We start from the raw sequence: 17,678 nt of genomic DNA, 5'->3' as shown, positions 1-17,678 counted from the left end.
AGTGGTTTCTACTAGGCTTCTAGTGCCTTCTAATCCCTTGCCTGCTGGGGATTTGAGGTTGTTGCAATGTCCCTGCTTGGACTTTGAGCCTCTGGGTTCTACACAAGCCTCACAGTTTATTGTATTAGGGGTTTCAAACCCGGTCAGGGTCCGGGCACCTTCTCTGAGCTCCTCTGAACACAAGTAGCCCTGCATAGCCAAGTCCTGTCACAGCCAAGATGCTACCATGAATCTTGTCCCCACTCCATTGGCCCATGCCTGTCCTGGGCACATGAAACAAAGACATGATTTGCTATCAGAGCCTGGCACTAGGAGCCTGCCAGTGACCACCCTGATGGGACCATGATTTGCCCCCAAATTGTGAAACAGGAGAGTTTTCCACCCCATGCAAATCAGTTTTCTTGGAAGCTGAGTTTTCCAGATGGATAGCCCTAAACCAGGGGCAGCCTACATGCACGAATGGTCTCTTTATCTTATACTGTGTTGAAAGCTGAGTTGGGCCTTCTGAGCGCTTTAAGGAGAAGTGGGTGATAGAGAGATGGCTCAGCAGTTAAGAGCAATGGCTGCTCTTGCAGAGGACCCAGGTTCAGTTCTCAGCACCCACATGGCAGCTAACAACCATCTGTGACTACAGTTTTAGGGTATCTGACGCCCTCTTCTGACCTCTTCGGGCATTGCATGACACGGGTGCTCTTACATACATGCTGGCAAGACACTTAAACACATAAAATAAAAAATTTTAAAAAAGGAATGAAAAGGGGCTTCTGAGATGACTCAGCAGGTAAATGAGCTTGCTGCCAAGCCGGATGACTAAGTTTGACCTGAGTTCTATTCCCAGAACCCACTTGGTGGGAGGAGAGAGCAGCCTTATGCAGGTTTGTCCTCTGCCCTCTACGCCTATGCTGTGACATGCTTTTACACACACACACACACAGTATGAGCACAGAGCTCACATTCCCGGAGTGGCGCTGCAGCCACTTAAGGCTGGTACCCCCTTAGATAACACATGTGCTTCTCAGCTCACCACAGGTCTCACTACCCACCCCCATTGTCCTCCAGTCAGAAATGGAATGCCTATTGTTATTTGTCACCAAGTTTATGCTGCTGTTTCTTGAGTCAGAGAGTATTTTGGAAGAGTATAAGATATTCGGGGCCCCGTGTTACCAGCAAAAGTGGACAAAACAGCTTGTATACATAACCTGACTATTCATTTTATAAAACTTGGTTGCTGGACATAGAAGTCCATCTCTAGGGGGCATATTTTGTCCTCATCCTCTCATTTGCCACCATACACCGTCATGCTCAACACCACATCCCATTCATTGGCCCTCTGTCAAGCTGTGTGCATGGTAACATAGGCCTTGATTTGTCAGGAGCAGCATGGGGGCATGGGATTGGTTCGAATAGACAAACATGCTATGCTAGAGAGGGAGGGTCTTAAAGCAGGGTGGGGACAGCTTCCCAGTCTTCTGCTGTGTGCCTGGCCAAGGTCTCCCCTATGCAGCAGTAACTTTCAGGCACAGGGATGTTCTATTACATCAACTCAGCCACCTCAGTAGGAAGTCCAAGCTTCAGTCTCTACTGTATAAAATGGGACTTTGTGAGGATTGTGGCTCCCCAGGACTCAAGTGCCCACTGCTCTTACCACACAGCCCCGCTGCGGTTTCCTGGAGGCTCTCCCAGAAGCCCTTGGGGGGCATACTCCAGGCAGGTCCCGCCAGTCAGGTGGGTTAAACACCTGGCATGATAGAGGAATTTTAGATGGCCATGGTTAAAGTGGCAGGTCTCCTCATGGGAGCCAGACTTTGGAGACCTGTCACAAGAACCCAGCAGGTCATCATCCCAGCCGTAGTCTGCATCCCAGACCTGCACCCTCAGTGGTCCCCCCGAAGCCAGGAGCACTTCCCCAAAGTCCAGCCTGGCTGCCCACTTGGGGCTGTTATTGTTCCACACTGTGCTGGTTCTCAACTCCTGGCCACCAAAGAAGACCTTCACATAGGCATCTGTAGCTGTGATCCAGTCTCCCCACAGACCCCATGCCTGGACGATGGTCACTTCCAGGTGGGCCAGGCCCCTCTGGCGTGGACAGCAGTCCTTGTTGGTGACCCTTGAATCGTGGCACATGCACTGGCATGGGTCGTGGGTATTCTTGTGCTGGCCTGGTTGGCAGGGCCGGCGACAGTCTCGCCAGCGTGCCCTGCTCATCACATACTGGCTGACAGCCTCCCTCAGTGCCTCTTTCCGTGGGTCCAGGTCTTCCAGCAGCACGTGCAGTGGTTCCAGGCTGTAGTCCACCAGTCCAGGGCTGCCGGACAGTGAAGCTACCCAAGCTGAAAACTGCTCGGGCCCAGCCTGATTCCCAAACATCAGGTCATGCATTGAGGTGTGGTGGCCGCCAACCACTTCAGCGTGGCGCTCGTGGTAGGCCTGGTGGAAGGAAGTTGTCATCTTGTGTTGTTTCTTCTTCTCTTCACAGGCCTTGAGTTCACTTGAGGAGCTAGCATGGCCAACAATGCTGACCTGGGCCTCTACCGTCAGGCAGTCCTCCACTTCATCAGCCGTGAGTCCATCCAGGGCCAGTTGGCAGGTACGCAGTGCTGTAAGCGCCGTGATGCGGCCGCCCAGTTCCACAGCTGTAATAAAGTGGGTGCCGTAGGAGGAGATGAGCCTGCGGTAAGCGGACTCTGTGGAGGTGTTGAAGTATGGGGGAAGGCTCTTGAGTGCCCTCTTGAACTCGGGATGCAGTAGAGGTTTTTGAACCAGATGAAAACTGTGGGGAGAGAGGAGCATTAGGTAATCCCAGTGGTAGGTGGTATATTTTTGATTAAATAGCACCTTCAAGATCACCCAAGGTCATATATAAGTGATGGAACCAGGACTTGAACTTGGTACCTGGCTGTATGGTTCACGCTCTGGGTCCCAGGACTGGCGAGGGAGACTTCCTCTGTCACTCTCTGGGGGACCTGGGGACTTTTTACAGTTGTTCTTCTTCAAAGTAAAGTTTAAAAATTTCTTTTCTCTCTGTTTTCTTTTTAAATTTATTTTATTTTATTTTATTTATTTATTTTTTGGTTTTTTTGAGACAGGTTTCTCTGTAGCCCCAGCTGGCCTGGAACTTGATATGTAGATCAGGCTGGCCTCAATCCCACAGATCCCCCTACCTCTGACTCCTGAGGCATGTGCCACCATGCCCAGCTAAATTGTAAAGCAATGGTAGACACTGATGACATCTCCCTAGCTTGAGAACCTAGTCATATGGCCTTCAGCCATCTGTTCCCCCGGAGTGGGCCAGTGTGCTTGAGTTTCTGACCACCATGGCTTAGTAGGCAGGAAACATCCAGTTTCACAGTAGAGGAAGGTGGTTTCCAAGCCTGAGAAATGAGAGAGGGGCTCACGAGGCTTCACTTCTTCCTGAGGATATACAGGTAGTTAGTGGTTACTGGCAAGGGAGAGACACTTTCTTCAGTGGTAAGGTGGTAAGGTACTGATGCTCCTGTAAACAACCCCTTGTCTATTCTCTCTCTCTCTCTCTCTCTCTCTCTCTCTCTCTCTCTCGTACACACATGCACACAGTAGAAGGGGATAGTTGGGAATGGGAAGGGGATCAGCAGGAGTTGAGAGAATAAGAAAGGGAAATGGGGGTGAAATGATCAAACTATATTATATACATATATGAAAATGTCATAGTGAAATTCATTATTATCTAGAATTTATATATACCGTCAAAAATCTTAAGCTCCTGGTGTGATGGTGCACACCTTTATTCCCAGCACTTGAGAGGCAGCGGCAGACAGATCTCTGAGTTTGAGGCCAACCTGGTCTACATAGTGAGTTCCAGGCCAGTTGGGGCTACAGGGAAACCCTGTCTCAAAAAGACCAAAAAAAAAAAAAAAAAAAGAATGAAATGAGGGGAGGCAACAAGATGGTTTAGTGGGTACTGTTTGCTGCTAAGTCTGACAACCTGAGTTTGATCCCTAGAATCCACAAGGTGGAAGCAGAGACTCCTGCAAGTTGTCATCTGCCTCCACACACTCACTGTTAACACACACTTGCTATAGCACATGCTCATGTGTATGCACACACAAAACAATTAAATTAATGAATGTAGTAAAATATTTTTAAATGACTGAGAAATCAGAGCAGGCGACATAAAGATGCCTGGTGGCTGCACAGTGAGGAGAGACCCAGCTAAGTCTCCTGTCTCTGTCCCTATCTGGAAAGACACCGTAAGAGGTTAGCAATGAAAGAGAACTTAGGTGCTCACTGCCTGAACCTAAATATCACCAAGTGGGGCTCTCACATAATCTTGCTCCCATATCCCCTTTCTGATCTCTCACTGGATCCCCCAGAGTTGCAGGACCTGGTGTCTGAGGACCAGTGTGATCAATGAAATAGATTTCTTTAAGAAAAAATAATTTGGTATTTTTATTTTATGTGTATGAGTGTATTTCCCACATGTATGTAAATATACCCATGTCATGCAGTGCCCACGGAGGTCAGAAGAGGGTCGGATTCCCCTGGAACTGGAGCTAAGGACAGTTGTTAGCCAACATGCTGGGAACTGAACCTGCGTCCTCTGCAAGAGCAGCCAGTGCTCTTAACTACTGAGCCATCTCTCCAGCCCTGTGACCATTATTTTTAATTGTCAACTTGATACAACCTAAAATCACCTGGGAAGAAAGTCTCAATGAGGGATTTCCCAGGTCAGGTTGGCCCGTGAGTGTGTCTGGGAGTGGGGGCAGTTGTCTTGACTGCTTAATTGATCTGGGAAGACCCAGCTTGAAAGTGGGGGCACCATTTCCTGGTTTTGGTCCCTGGACAGTAGAAAAAGTGAGCTGAGCACTAAGCACACAGCTTTCATTTCTCTCCACTCTTGACTGTGGATGCGATGTGACTCGCTGTTTCAAGTTTCTGCTGTCTTCACTTCCCTGCAATAATAGACTGTATTCTGGAATTGCAAACTAAAAGAAACCTTTTATTCCCCCCAGTTGCTTTTTGGTGAGAGCATTTCATCCCACCAACAGAAATCAAGCAGGATTGTGGTGTCCTCTTGGGAAGCAGTCTATAAACCCTACCATGCCATTCCAGGGATCTTAGACCCCTCCAAACTTCCAGCTCCTATCCCGGCTCCACTCCCCATCTCTCCATCTCTCACCTGTACAGGCGACACTCCACCGTGTCAGTGCTAAAGCTGTACTGGTCTTGGTAGGTCTTCTGGGCTGCAAAGTTGGCCATCTCAGAGTGGGAGCCAGCCACAGACACTTGTACGTTGATTTCGGGCCTGGGATTGACATCTAGCCCCGCTCGCCAGTCATTAGTGATTTTGGAAGCTGCCTCCCTGGCTGCGTCCTCTGTGGAGCTGACCTTGGCTTTGGCCACGTGACGCTGGCAGCCAGAGCCCTGGGCCCTCCAGTGGGTGATTGCCAGGGGCAGGAGCTGCAGAGCATCCTTCTGCAGGGCATTTTTACAGAGGGTGCAGGTGTTGTCGGGCCGAAGGAACTTCTCTGTGTCCACTGGGAAGGAGCCAGAGCGACGGAGGTTGGTCACGTCCACACCCTCCCCAGCCAGCCATGCGCCAGGCACGAACTTGTGTTTGTTTTTGCACTCTGAGCGAGCAGCAGTGTAGCAGGGGGCAGGGACAGGTGGGGGCAGTAGGAGAAGGCCCAGGAGGAGCAGGTGCATGGCCATGGAGCTGTGGGTGCCAGAGCCGTGAGCTCTGGGAGGCTGTGTGCACAGGGATGAAGGATGCTGTGGACTGTCAGGAGAGGGATCAAGATTTTCTTTAATTATTGAATGCCCATAATAAATAACTGGCCTTTATAGACTTGGTCCACCCCTTACATTTTGCAGAGCTCAGAGAGGTTAAATTTGTATCCCAGAGTCACTCAGTCAGGAGGAGTCCCATGCTAGGATTTCACTAAGGCCTAGTAGGAATCAAGATTGATGATTCTGTGCCCAGACAAAACTGCTAATGGTAGCTAGGCTTGGTGGTACACGCCTTTAATCCCAGCACTTGGGAAGCAGAGGCAGGCAGGTCTCTGTGAGATCAAGGTCAGCCTGCTCTACATAGCGAGTTCCAGGCCAGCTGGGGCTACAGAGAGATCCTGTCTCTAAAAGACCAAAACAAAAAACAGACAACAATAAAAGCCTGTTGCTCATGATGAGAAGGCTTGGACCACAGAAGAGGGGACAGACTGTTCAGGTTTAGGTTCTGGAAAAGGGTCATTTTGGCCCCGGAACTGGTCACCCTTTCCTATCTGATTCCTCTTCCCCCATCCCAGGGATGGAACCCAGGGTCTCATGCATGCTGGGCAAGTGCTCTACCACTGACCTACATCCCCAACTCTCTCTCTCTCTCTCTTTTTTTTTTTTTTGAGTCAAGGTGTCATTAAATTGCTCAGGATGGCCATGAAGTCACTGTATAGCTCAGGCTGGTCTTGAACTTGTGATCCTATTAAAAGCTGTGATCCTGGGGCCTGTGGCTCCTAGCTAGTTCTTACTGTCTCCCTGTCTCTAGCCCCTTGCTGGCTTCTGTCTTTCCCTTACAGATCTGGGAAGGCAATGAGCTCCCATGTGCTCTTCTTTTCCCTGACTCCCTATGAGGCTTCTCTGAGCCTCCTGAAAGAACACCAGCCCCAACTCTACAATGAACAAAGGCTGCCTTGTGCCCATACCCTTGGCTCTTGTGGAGAAACCTTTAAATGTGCCTTTCTGAGACCCTCCTGCTTCTCAGGTCTCCTGTCTGGTATTCCCTGCCAAGCTCCGAAGACTTCCAGCAGGCACAGGCACCAACCTATTGCCTACTCTGGGGCAACAATCCAGTAGAAGGTTCTTTGCTTTGAGGTGGCTCAGGGCCTCCCCTGGGTTTGCTTTTGAATCTCCTTAAATATCTTCTCTATCTCCTTTCAAATGGCTCCTCAGAGACCTTTTCCCTCCTCAGCCTGCCATACATAGCAGGATCTTAGATGAGGGAACCAGGTGGTCAGGAGTGTCTCCCACACCTACCTGGAGTCCTCCGAGCTCCAGCCAAAGCAGTGACTTGGAGGTGGAATCTAAGCAGTAAGCAAGAGAAGCGGAACCCTTCCAAGGCTCTCACATCATCCTGCTTAGGTGCCCAGCACACTCTTGACCTTGACCCATGGAACTCAGTCCCCTTCTGGCATTCTTCCTGTTGTCAGAGAATCTGTTTCTGGGTTTTTAATCATCCCCTTCCCTCCCCTCCCTTCCCGTCCCCTCCTTCCCTTCCCTTCTCTTCCCTTCCCTCCTCTCCCCCCCTCCGCAGACATCTTTCCCTTCCCCAAGGGAAAGGTGCCCCGTGCGAAATAAATCTGTATCCCACTGAGAATTCCATCTGTGCCTCGGTCCCTCCTCCATCCGTGCCACCCGCTGCCTGCTCTCCTGTCTAGGCTGGCCTGGAACTCCTGCCTCAGCCTTTCCAGTGCTGGGAATTATGGGTGTTCTCCATACTTTGCCTATTAACATCTTTCTAGAACTCTCTGTCAGAACCTGAAGCAGCCTTTGAGACTGTGGACACTAATGTCTTCATTTACATATGCGCCCCACAGTGGGCATGAGGCTGAGGAATGGATTAGTGATGAGGGCCAAAGCTGACAGAGTACCAGGGCTCTTGTCTTACTGTCCTACCACTTCTGGCTCCTTCAGGCTCTGCCTCCCTCTTGTTCAAGGGCTCCCAACCTCCCTGTCCCACTCTGCCTCCTCCCTACCTGGAGTCCCACAGAGAAGCTGAAGTGCAGGGACACCTTCACTGTCACCGGAGACTTTTGAAATGATGCTGTCACCCCCAGGCGGGCCTACCCTGGTCACCGTCACATCACTACTACTTCCTTCCCTGCCCCCAAACTGTGGTCACAGGTCCCCACCAGCATCCACCCTGTTGTCACATCACCTCATCCGGTCTGTGACAGCCCTCAGGAAGTCATATGTGGGGGCCAGGGGCTCATCTGCCAGGCAGAGCTTCTGGGGTGTGGTCCCTCAGTACGGGAACTCTGGTGTGGACCAGCAGGCCAGCTGACCATTCTCTTCTTCTGCACAGTGTGTGTGAGATGTGAGGCAGTCAGGAGGAGGTGATGAGAGCTGCCTGAGCTTGCATGGCCTGGCAGGCTTTAGCTCCTCTGTGTTTCAATTCTTCATCCAAAAATGTGGATAAGCACACTGTATCCTGAGAGGGTCATGAAGATGGGGTGAAGTGCTTAGAACTGGACTTGACCTTCACCCAGTCTCAATCCATGTGACTGTCTCCCTCCTCTCTGGGCAGTGAGGAAAGATGGTCAAAGCTGGTGTCTACTTCCTGTCCACATCTATATCCCAGCTCTGTCCCAGGCCTGAGGGAGCTGGTACTGTTGAGAAATCTGGGGGGATGAGAGACTGGTCTCCACTTCACCTCCACTCTTAGGGTGGGGAGGTTTCCATTGGTGGAGTGACTCACAGGGTCACTTTCTGGGGGCAAAAAGTCACACTGGTTCTGAGGTGGGGACAAGTGGGTAAGTGGGGGGCCAGTTCTTAACACCTCTAGGTGAGTACGTGATGGGAACAAGTAGCCACAGACTCCAGACTGCATATGACCCCATATCTCATGGGTTGCATCTCAAGCCTCATCTCTTGAGTCTGTATCAGCTCTATGTCCCTGCTCTTACGGGAACTGGGGCTTATGCTACCTTCTCAAACCTGACTCCATCTTCTCTCTTTTGTTTTAAACTGTGGCCACCTGTTCCTTTCCAGTCCCATGCACAGGTGACCTTACCTGGGTCCCAAAGCTGGGGGGTGTTTAGTCGCCAACCATGCTGGAAGGACAGTGTGAAAGGTCTAGAAACCTGTAAACACCTTGTGGGAAGAGTTGGGTTCTGAACAGGCTCTAGGCTCCATCCCAGTTACACCATAAACTTGCTCTCAGCAGTAGTTTTTAACCTCTTAGTAATCCCAAGTTTGCTTATCTATGAAATCAAAGGAAGAGGATGAGGATTTAACTCAGTGGCAGAGCACTATAATCATTATCTTCATATTGTTATCATGGTCACCATCATCACCATCATCACCATTATTATCATCATCACTATCATCATATTACTATCACTGTCATCACTATCATTATCACATTACCATTATCATCATCACATCACCATCATCATTACCATCATCCCCACCATTATCATTATCACCATCATCACCATCATCACATCTTCATCATCATCACCATCATTACATCATCATCATCACCATCACCACCACCATATCACCACCATCATCATATCACCATCATCATCACGTCACCATCACCACCACTATCATATTACCACCATCATCATATCACCATCATCATATCACCATCATCATCACGTCACCATCACTACCACTATCATATTACCACCATCATCATATCACCATAATGTTCTTCATATCATCACCCTCATCCTCCTCCTCCTCCTCCTCATCATATCACCATCATCATCACCACTATTATTATCACATCACCATCATCATTGCCACCATCACATCATTACATCTTCATGATATCGCCACCACTACCATCATCGTTATCATCATCACCATCACATCACTATTATCACCATCATGATCATCATCTTCATCACACCACCCTCACTACCACCACCATTATCATCATCATTGTTGTCACTGCCATCATCAAAGGAAGCCTTTGGCATCTTATGAATCCTTCCAGTGAATGACATGTATGTAGAGGGTCCCCACTGGCTGATGTCTAGGAGAAGATGCTGGGTCTGGTGGCAGTGTCCATGAGAGAGCTTCCCAACGGCACTGGGCTTATGCGACTGATGACATTTGTCCTGTCATTGAAACCTAGTGTTGAAATGTGCACCGGCAGAGCTTTTTCCTCAGAAATACAAGTTTCAACTTTACTGGGATGTAATTCACTTGCCGTGTAATCACCCACTGAAAGTATTTTACTCTACTGGTTTTGGTATTTCCACAGAGATGTCCATCCATCATTACAGCCAAATTAGAAATTTTTTACCATTCTCCAAAAGAAATCCGTTTCTCATTTTCCCCTAACACTGATCAAGTTTACATCTCTATGAATTTTCCTTATTGCCACATAAATGGAATCATGCAATATATGACCTTCTCTGTCTGGCTTATTTAGCTCAATATTTTCAGAGTTCATGCATGTTGGTAGTTTGTGTCAGTACTTTTTCCTTTTCATGGCTGAATAATATTTGATTGATGGATGTACCACATTTATCCATACATCAATTGATAGGCACTTGTACCCCCAACCTATTATTATGAACAATGCTGCTATGAACATTTGTGTACGGGTTTTTGTGTGAGCGTATCTTCATTCCCATCCATTTAAACCTAGGCATGGAATTGCTGAGTTACGTGGTAATGGCTGTATTATTTTTTAGAGACTTCTTCGAAATGGCTGTGGTATTTTACATTCCCACCAGCTGTGTGTGAGGGCTTCAACTTCTCCACATCGTTTCCTGCCTTTATGTTTGTCTTTCTGACTGTCCTAGTGGGTGTGGGGAGGTACCTCACTGTGCTTTCAGTTTAGATTTCCCTCACGTTAATTAACACATGCTTCTTCATGTCCTCATGGGCCATCAGTTTATCTTCTTTGGAAAAATGTCTATTCAGGCCCATTTTTGAACAGAGTTGTCTGTTTATTACTGAGCTATAATAACTCCATATATATATATATTTTGGATTCCAGATTCTTGTCAGATACATGGTTTGCAAAGATTTCTCTTCTGTTATCGTTTAAACTTCCCTTTTTCCCTTTTCTTTTTCTTTTCCCTTCCCTCTCCCTCTCTCCCCTCCTTCCCCTCCCTCCCCTTCCTTTCCTCCCTTCCCTCTCTCCCCTCCTCTTCCCTCTCCTCTCATTCCCTCCCCTCCCTCCCTTCCCCTCCCTTCCCCTTCCCTTCCTTTTTTAATTTTATGTGTATGAGTGTATCGCCTGCATGTATGTGAGTGCACCTGTGTCGTGCAATGCCTCGGAGGTCAGAAGAGGGCTTTGGATTCCCCTGGAACTGGAGTTAAGGACGGTTCATAGCCGCTGTGTGGGTGCTGGGAATTGAACCCGGGTCCTCTGCAAGAGCAGTCAGTGCTCTTAACTGCTGAGCCAGCTCTCCAGCCCCAGGCTGTTTTTTTAACTCACAGTGTAGCTCAGGCCGGCCTTGAACTTACCATTCTCTTGCCTCAGACTCCCGGGTAGCTTGGATTAAAAAGGTCTATATGACCAGACCAATCTTCTTTTTTCATTCTTCATGGTGTCCTTTTTAAGTTTTTCTTTAATTTTTTTAATGTGTATGAGTGTGGTGTGTGTGTGTGTATGTGTGTGTGTGTGTGTGTGTGTGTGTGTGTGTGTGTGTGTACTTGTGTGTGCAATACCCAGGCCAGAAGAGGGCACAGTATCCCCTGGAACTGGAGTTATAGATGGTTGTTAGCTGCCATGTGGGTGCTAGGAACTGAACCTGGGTCCTCTGCAACAGCAGTCAGTGCTCTTAACCGCTGAGCCATGTCTCCATCCCCTAATGGTATCTTTTTGAAGCACAAAAGTGTTTAATTTTGATGAAGTTCAATTTACTATTTTTCTTTTGTTGTTTATCTAAGAAAGTTCTGCCTAACCCAGGGTTATGAATTATTCTTCTAACAGGTTTTTAGCTCAAGTTTTTTTTTTTTGCGGGGAGGTCTTTTTGAGACAGAGTCTCCCTGTAGCCCCAGCTGTCCTGGAACTCACTATGTAGACCAGGCTGGCCTTGAACTCACGGAGATCCACATGCCTCTGCCTCCCGAGTGCTGGGACTAAAGGCATGCGCCACCACATCCGGCTTAGCTCAGGCTTTTGCATTTAGACCTGTGGTCCATTTGGAGTTCATTTTTGTGTATGTAAAGACATTCATCTTCATTCTTTTTGCATGTGGCTGTCCAAATGGTTTGGTAATTTTTAAAGTTGCAAAATAATTACTTTTGATTAAACAAACAATAAACAAAAAAAACTCTCCATATATACTATGATCTCAGTGTTTGTGTCCCTCCAAAATTCATGTTAAAAAATGTTTAAAGAAATGTGAATCAGCCTGGTCTACATAGTGAGTTCCAGGACAGTTGGAGCTACAGGGAGACCCTGTCTCAAAAAGACCAAAAAAAAAAAAAAAATGTGAATTAAAAAAAAAAAGTGGTAGTAGAGTCAGAGGTTAGTTAGTCTGTACAGTAAATGAGATTGGTATCCTTCTAAGGGTTTATAGGAGTCTATTAGCTCCTAAAATCCTTTCCTCCTCCTGCCTTGTGAGGTCATAGTGATAAGGTATCATTCCCAAAACAGGGAATGAACCCTCCCCAAGCACTGACTCCTGGACTTCCCAGCCCATTGAACTGGAGAAATAAAATTCATTATTTATAAATCATTCAGTTACTATGGTTTCAGTGTTTGTTTCACAGAATTCATGCATTGGAAATGTAATCTTCAAAGTCATATACTAATGGTATTTATGAGTGAGGCCTTTGGGAGGGATCTAGAATTAAATAAGGTCATCAGGGTGGGGCCCCCATGATGGCATTAATGGCTTTATAAGAGAAAGAGGAGAGGGCTGGGGATATAGCTCAGTTGGTAGAGTGCTTGCTTAGCATCCATAAAGTGCAGAGTCCATCCCTAGTATTATGCAAACAAGGCATGGCTCACCAATATCACCAATAATCCCAGCTCTCAGGAGGTGGAGGCAGGAGGATTAGAAGTTCAAGGTCATCCTTGGCTAGATAGTGCAATTAAGGCCAGCCTGGGATACATGAAATCCTGCCAAAAAGAAGAAAAAAGGAAAAAAGAAAGGAACAAAGGGGAAAAAAAGAAAAAGGGGGTTATCAGGGAAGTTTTCTTGCAGTGTCTTGCTATGAGACACCCTCATCCATGTTAAGATGTAACATAGCAGGCATTCACAGAGGCCCACACCATGGTTTTACACCAGTGAACCAAATGAGCCTTCCTTCTTTATGAATTGCCTGGTATCAGGTATTGTATTAGGGCAACAGAAAATAGCCTAAAACACTAGTCTGAGATGGTCTTTTCAGCAGCAGGAATAGACTAAGACAAAACTACGTGGAATGCTTGAGAGAGCTACTGAGCCTGCCTACAATGCTTACACACAGGTATAAACTACAGCCATGAAGTGTAACAAAGCATCCTTTAGCAAACTAGGGTTGAGAGGGTGATAAACATGGAGATCCTGAAGCCCTGAAACGAGGTTCCTGTTTCTTCAGCCGTGGTCATCTCTGCTCCTTTTCTCTGCTGCGTTAGGCACTTAGATGACTTTTCCTCTACTCAGGCTTTTATTTTCCATTTGGCCTTTTTCTTTCTTTTTTTTTTTTTTTCTGTTATCAGTTTTGGCAAGTGACATTTTTCACAGAAAATTTCACACTTGTGGCCTTAAAGTTGTTTACAATGTGGTAGATAGCTTTATCTTTAAAATCTCTGAATCAATAGCGGTGCCCACTTAAAAAATTTTTTATTGAATTTTTGTGTATTTCATACAGAAAATCATCTTTATATCCCCTTCCCCTTTGGCACCCTCCCATGCCCCTCCATCTACTGGAGTTCCCATACCTTCTGTCATTTGTGTTATGTAAAGTTAGTGGCCCCAGATGTCCCTCAGTGCAAGTTCATCCTCTGAGATCTAATCAGTCTATCTAGAGTCCCTCCCTTTAAGAAGATCAGCTCTTCCTCACCCAGCAGTGATCAGCTGCCAATAATTTTTGGACTAAGATTGGGGCCTGATGTCCATTTCCACAGTTCTGTGCTGGGTTTTTGTCTGCTTGAGTTTGCATGGGTCTTGTGCATGCTGACACCATTGCTGTAGGTTCATATGAGAAGAGTCCCAGGAGCCTGTAGGACTCTATTTCCGTATGGTCATACACTTCCTCCCTGACTCTTTTTACACCCTCTTCCGCAATGGTCTTTGAGTCCTGGGTGGGTGGATTTTAATATAGGAGTCCTGTCCAAGGACTCTTATTCTCTGCATTTTGGCCATTTGTGACCTTTTGCATTCCTGGCCACTTTTTTTTTTTTTTTTTTGACAGGGTCTCACTATGTTACCCTGGTTATCCTGGAACTTGCTATGTAGACCAGACTGGCCTCACAGAGATCAGCCTGCCTCCAAAGTTCTGGGATTAAAAGTGTATGTCACCACACTTGGCAATGTCCTCTTTTTTTTTTAAAATCACATTTACTTTAAAAATATTTTATTTATCATTTTTATTTTATGTGTATGATTGTATTGCCTGCATGAATGTAAGTGCACCTGTGCTGTGCAATGCTTGCAGAGGACAGAAGAGGGAGTCAGATCCTCTGGAAGTAGGGATGGTTGTTAGCCACCATGTGGGTGCTGGGAATCAAACCCGGATCCTCTAAAGAGCAGTCAGTGTTCTTAACCGCTGAGCCATCTCTCCAGCCCCTTTTAACCACATTTTAAAAATGATTTTTCTATCTTCTTTAAAAGCAGTCTTGATGAAAATTTTTCTATATCCTATAATTTTTTTTACAAGACTCTGTTCTTGGCTTACTGATCCTCTTTTTAAGGTGCTGTTTTCCCCCACTTTGCTAATTTCATTTTCTTCCCTTTTCCTAAATTATTTGGACTTTTTTTTTTCTTATTTCTTAAGATAAACTCATCCATTTCCAATCTTGTTTTAGGAAGCACTGAAGCTCTGCCATCTTTTTAAGCTGAATTTCTTGGGTTTTGGCATATGGTCTTTCAGTATTGCTTTGATTTCTTAATATTTTCTAAATCTCCTTCTGACTTCTTGTTTGGCCTTGAGTTATTTAAAAGCATGCTTTTAAACTTCCTTCTCAAGCTAGTGGTCTGAGTACACTGTTATTTGGTGTTAGATTTCTTACACAGTGGCATTGTGGTCGGAGCACGTTGTCTCAGGGACACCCAGTCTCCCATGCATATAGCAGTTCTCTCTAAGGCCTGTGGGATGCTCAGTTTCTGTGTGCCTCGAAAGAATACATACTTGCTAGGTTTTCAGACACATATGCTCAACTCTGTCGACTTAATATGTTAATTACTGAAAGAGCTGTGTTAAAATTTCCCATGATGAAGGCAGACAATTCACTTCCTTCCTACAGCTAAAGCTCTGTCAATTTTTTGCTTTATGGATTGTGAGGCTTTTTTTTCTAACCAAGTTTAGTATTTTTTGTCTTTATGTAGCAGCCCTCTGTATCCCAAAGAGCACTTCAGTGGTTTTGGATAAAATGTCTATTATGGGTTAGTGATAGAGCTATTCTAAACCCCCCTCCCTTATTGGTTTTGGTCTGTTTTGGGCTGACCTTGAACTTGTGATCCACCTGCCTCACTATTTCTCATCCTCCCAGGTGCTGGTTTACAGGCCTGCAACACCCCACATCTAGCTAATTAGCAATTGTCCTAAAGTACATATAACATAAAATTTACCACCCTTGTCAGTTTGATTGGCACTGGCCGTGAAAGCCCAGCCTGCTGTTAGGCTCTCTGAGCTCTGTTTTATGTGGCTGTTTGTTAACCCTAGTTAGTTGGATTTTGTTTTATTTCTCAGTCAAAGTGACTAGAGAGTCTATTTAATTGTGTGTGAAGTTCACTTAACAAGTACTGTGAGTCCTATTTTATCACAGTCTGTTTCTACTTTTTCATTTCCTTTTCCTTTCTGTGTATGTCCTCTCTTGTTTTGTGCCTTTTTCTTTGGCTGAACTTTTAAAATTTTTATCTATTATTTTTATTTTATGTGTATGTGTGTACTGCCTCCATGTATGTGAGTGCACCCGTGTCCTGCAATACCTCGGAGGTTAGAAGAGGGTTCCGGATTCCTCTGGAACTGGAGTTAAGGACAGTTTGTAGCCTCCATGTGGCTGCTGGGAATCAAACCTGGGTCCTCAGCAAGAGCAGTCCATGCTCTTAACCGCTGAGTCATCTTTCCAGCCCCTGACTGAATTTTTAAAACACTGCACTCTCTGCTGGTTCAGACCCCACATATCTAGTTCTGATTCTTAGTGGTCACCGTATAAAAGTGCTAGCATGTATTGTGGACAGTGCCCATGGAGGCCAGAAGAGGGTGTTGGAGCCCCTAGAACTGGAGTTACAGCTGATTGGTAGCCTCCTTGTGGGTGTTAGGAACCAAACTCAGGTCCTCTACAAGAGCAGTAAGTGTTCTTAATTACCGAGCCATTTCTCCATCCATTTTTCTGATATTTTTACATGAAAGGTCTGTGTTATTTCTGTGACAGTGGCACTCTTTGGTTCTAGAGTTTAAAAATTCAGGGTGGGCCAGGCATGGTGGCGCACGCCTTTAATCCCAGCACTTATGAGGCAGAGGCAGGCAGATCTCTGTGAGTTCAAGGCCAGCCTGGTCTACATAGTGAGTTCCAGGACAGCTGGGGCTACAAGGAGACCCTGTCTCAAAAAAGACCAAAAAAAAAAAAAAAAATTGGGGGTGGGTTTTGTGACTGTTCTGACCATTTGCCTATTGCTTGATCTGGCTGACCAGCTGTGCCTGACCTGGCTGGGAACTTTCTGATGAATTAAGAGTGGCCAAGGGCTTGTGGGAACATAAATGCACTCCTGAGTAAAGCCTGGATGGTGAAAAAAGAAATTCTGAGTAAGAGTCTGACTAATGACCCCTTGGAAGAAATTGAGCCGTGTCTGACTTTTCCACCTGCATTTTAGCTAGAAGACTTTCCTTCTAAAACTCCAGGGCCCTGTGCCTTTGGTCAATCAAATGCTGGGCATATCCATTCTTTCTTGTCCCTGGCTGCTGAAGTCTTGAATGTACACTCACTACATGCCACCACACAATGACAATTACAGAGAGGCCTCAGGGTTCCATCTTTAAAGGAACCACAGTGATGCATAGAACTTTAACACCATGATTGACCTTATTGTCTGGGTCAAATGTAATCTGCCATTCCCCATTAACAATCGACCTTGGAGATATATATATATATATATATATATTCAACTTTTTCAAGCCTCATGGGCCTCATCTATAAAATAAGAGAGGTCATTGTGATCTGTAACTGTCTGTTGCTGTGGAGATGGAATGAGGTGATGTGTGTTAAGGACTTGGCATAAATAAAAGATCCAGATGAAAGTTAGGTCACTGGCATAAATCATAATGGTTTGGGACAGGGCCTCATGTAGCCCAAGCTGGCCTTGAACTCCCTATATAGCAGAGAATGACCTTGAACTTCTGATACTCTGCCTCCTGAATGCAAAGATTGCAGGTATGCACCATAATGTCCAGCTCCTCCCTATAAAATTCTAAACTATCAGCTCAAATTTCCTCCCAGGCCAGAGCTCTAGTGGTACAGAGTGGGGAGCAGTGGTTTTGGGTTGGGTTAACCCACTGGTGTCACCAGGATGAGGTATTCTTAAAGGATGGCAGGGGGCGGAGACTGTACAGAGGGTTCCACGGTGGAGAACAGGTACCAAGGTATATCCATAAGAGAGGGTAGTATGTGTTAGCCAGGCATGTGGTAATACCAACACTGGAGAGTCTGAGTTAGGAGCCCAAGAATTGGAGATATCCTGGACAACATAATGAGACTCCATTGCAAAACAAAACAAAATACGACAAACTAACTAGCCAACGAAAACCATTATAGCTCGTGTTTAGGGGTAGGACTAGTGTGCAGGTGGGAGTGAATGGTGATTTTA

At 46.2% G+C, this 17,678-nt stretch overlaps 1 protein-coding gene and 1 long non-coding RNA gene across 2 annotated transcripts in view; one reads left to right on the top strand and one right to left on the bottom strand.

The window, feature by feature from the left end:
- Window positions 1–1,100: 1,100 nt before the first annotated feature.
- On the bottom strand, window positions 1,101–5,735 carry Prf1 (perforin 1). Its single transcript, XM_008836661.2, has 2 exons — window positions 5,156–5,735; window positions 1,101–2,770 (listed from the first exon to the last, which is right to left on the bottom strand). The coding sequence occupies exons 1-2, from the start codon at window positions 5,686–5,688 to the stop codon at window positions 1,642–1,644; spliced, it is 1,662 nt and encodes a 553-aa protein (XP_008834883.1). The 5' UTR covers window positions 5,689–5,735; the 3' UTR covers window positions 1,101–1,641.
- LOC115070975 overlaps window positions 2,474–17,678 on the top strand; it is a 25,538-nt gene continuing 10,333 nt past the window's right edge. Inside the window, exon 1 of the long non-coding RNA XR_003850081.1 lies at window positions 2,474–2,587. This is a non-coding gene — a long non-coding RNA (uncharacterized LOC115070975). The remainder of the gene's footprint in view (window positions 2,588–17,678) is intronic.

Source organism: Nannospalax galili, unplaced genomic scaffold (assembly GCF_000622305.1).
Source record: "Nannospalax galili isolate Female #2095 unplaced genomic scaffold, S.galili_v1.0 scaffold1437, whole genome shotgun sequence".
Taxonomy (NCBI): Eukaryota; Metazoa; Chordata; class Mammalia; order Rodentia; family Spalacidae; genus Nannospalax; species Nannospalax galili.
This window is presented reverse-complemented; position numbering and strand designations above follow the sequence as displayed.

Bases quoted from the DNA above. Each gene is read 5' to 3' on its own strand.
- Prf1 (XM_008836661.2), bottom strand. From the start codon at position 5,688: ATGGCCATGCACCTGCTCCTCCTGGGCCTTCTCCTACTGCCCCCACCT. The intron at 2,771-5,155 runs GTGAGAGATGGA...CTCTCCCCACAG, and splicing joins GTGGAGTGTCGCCTGTACAG to TTTTCATCTGGTTCAAAAAC.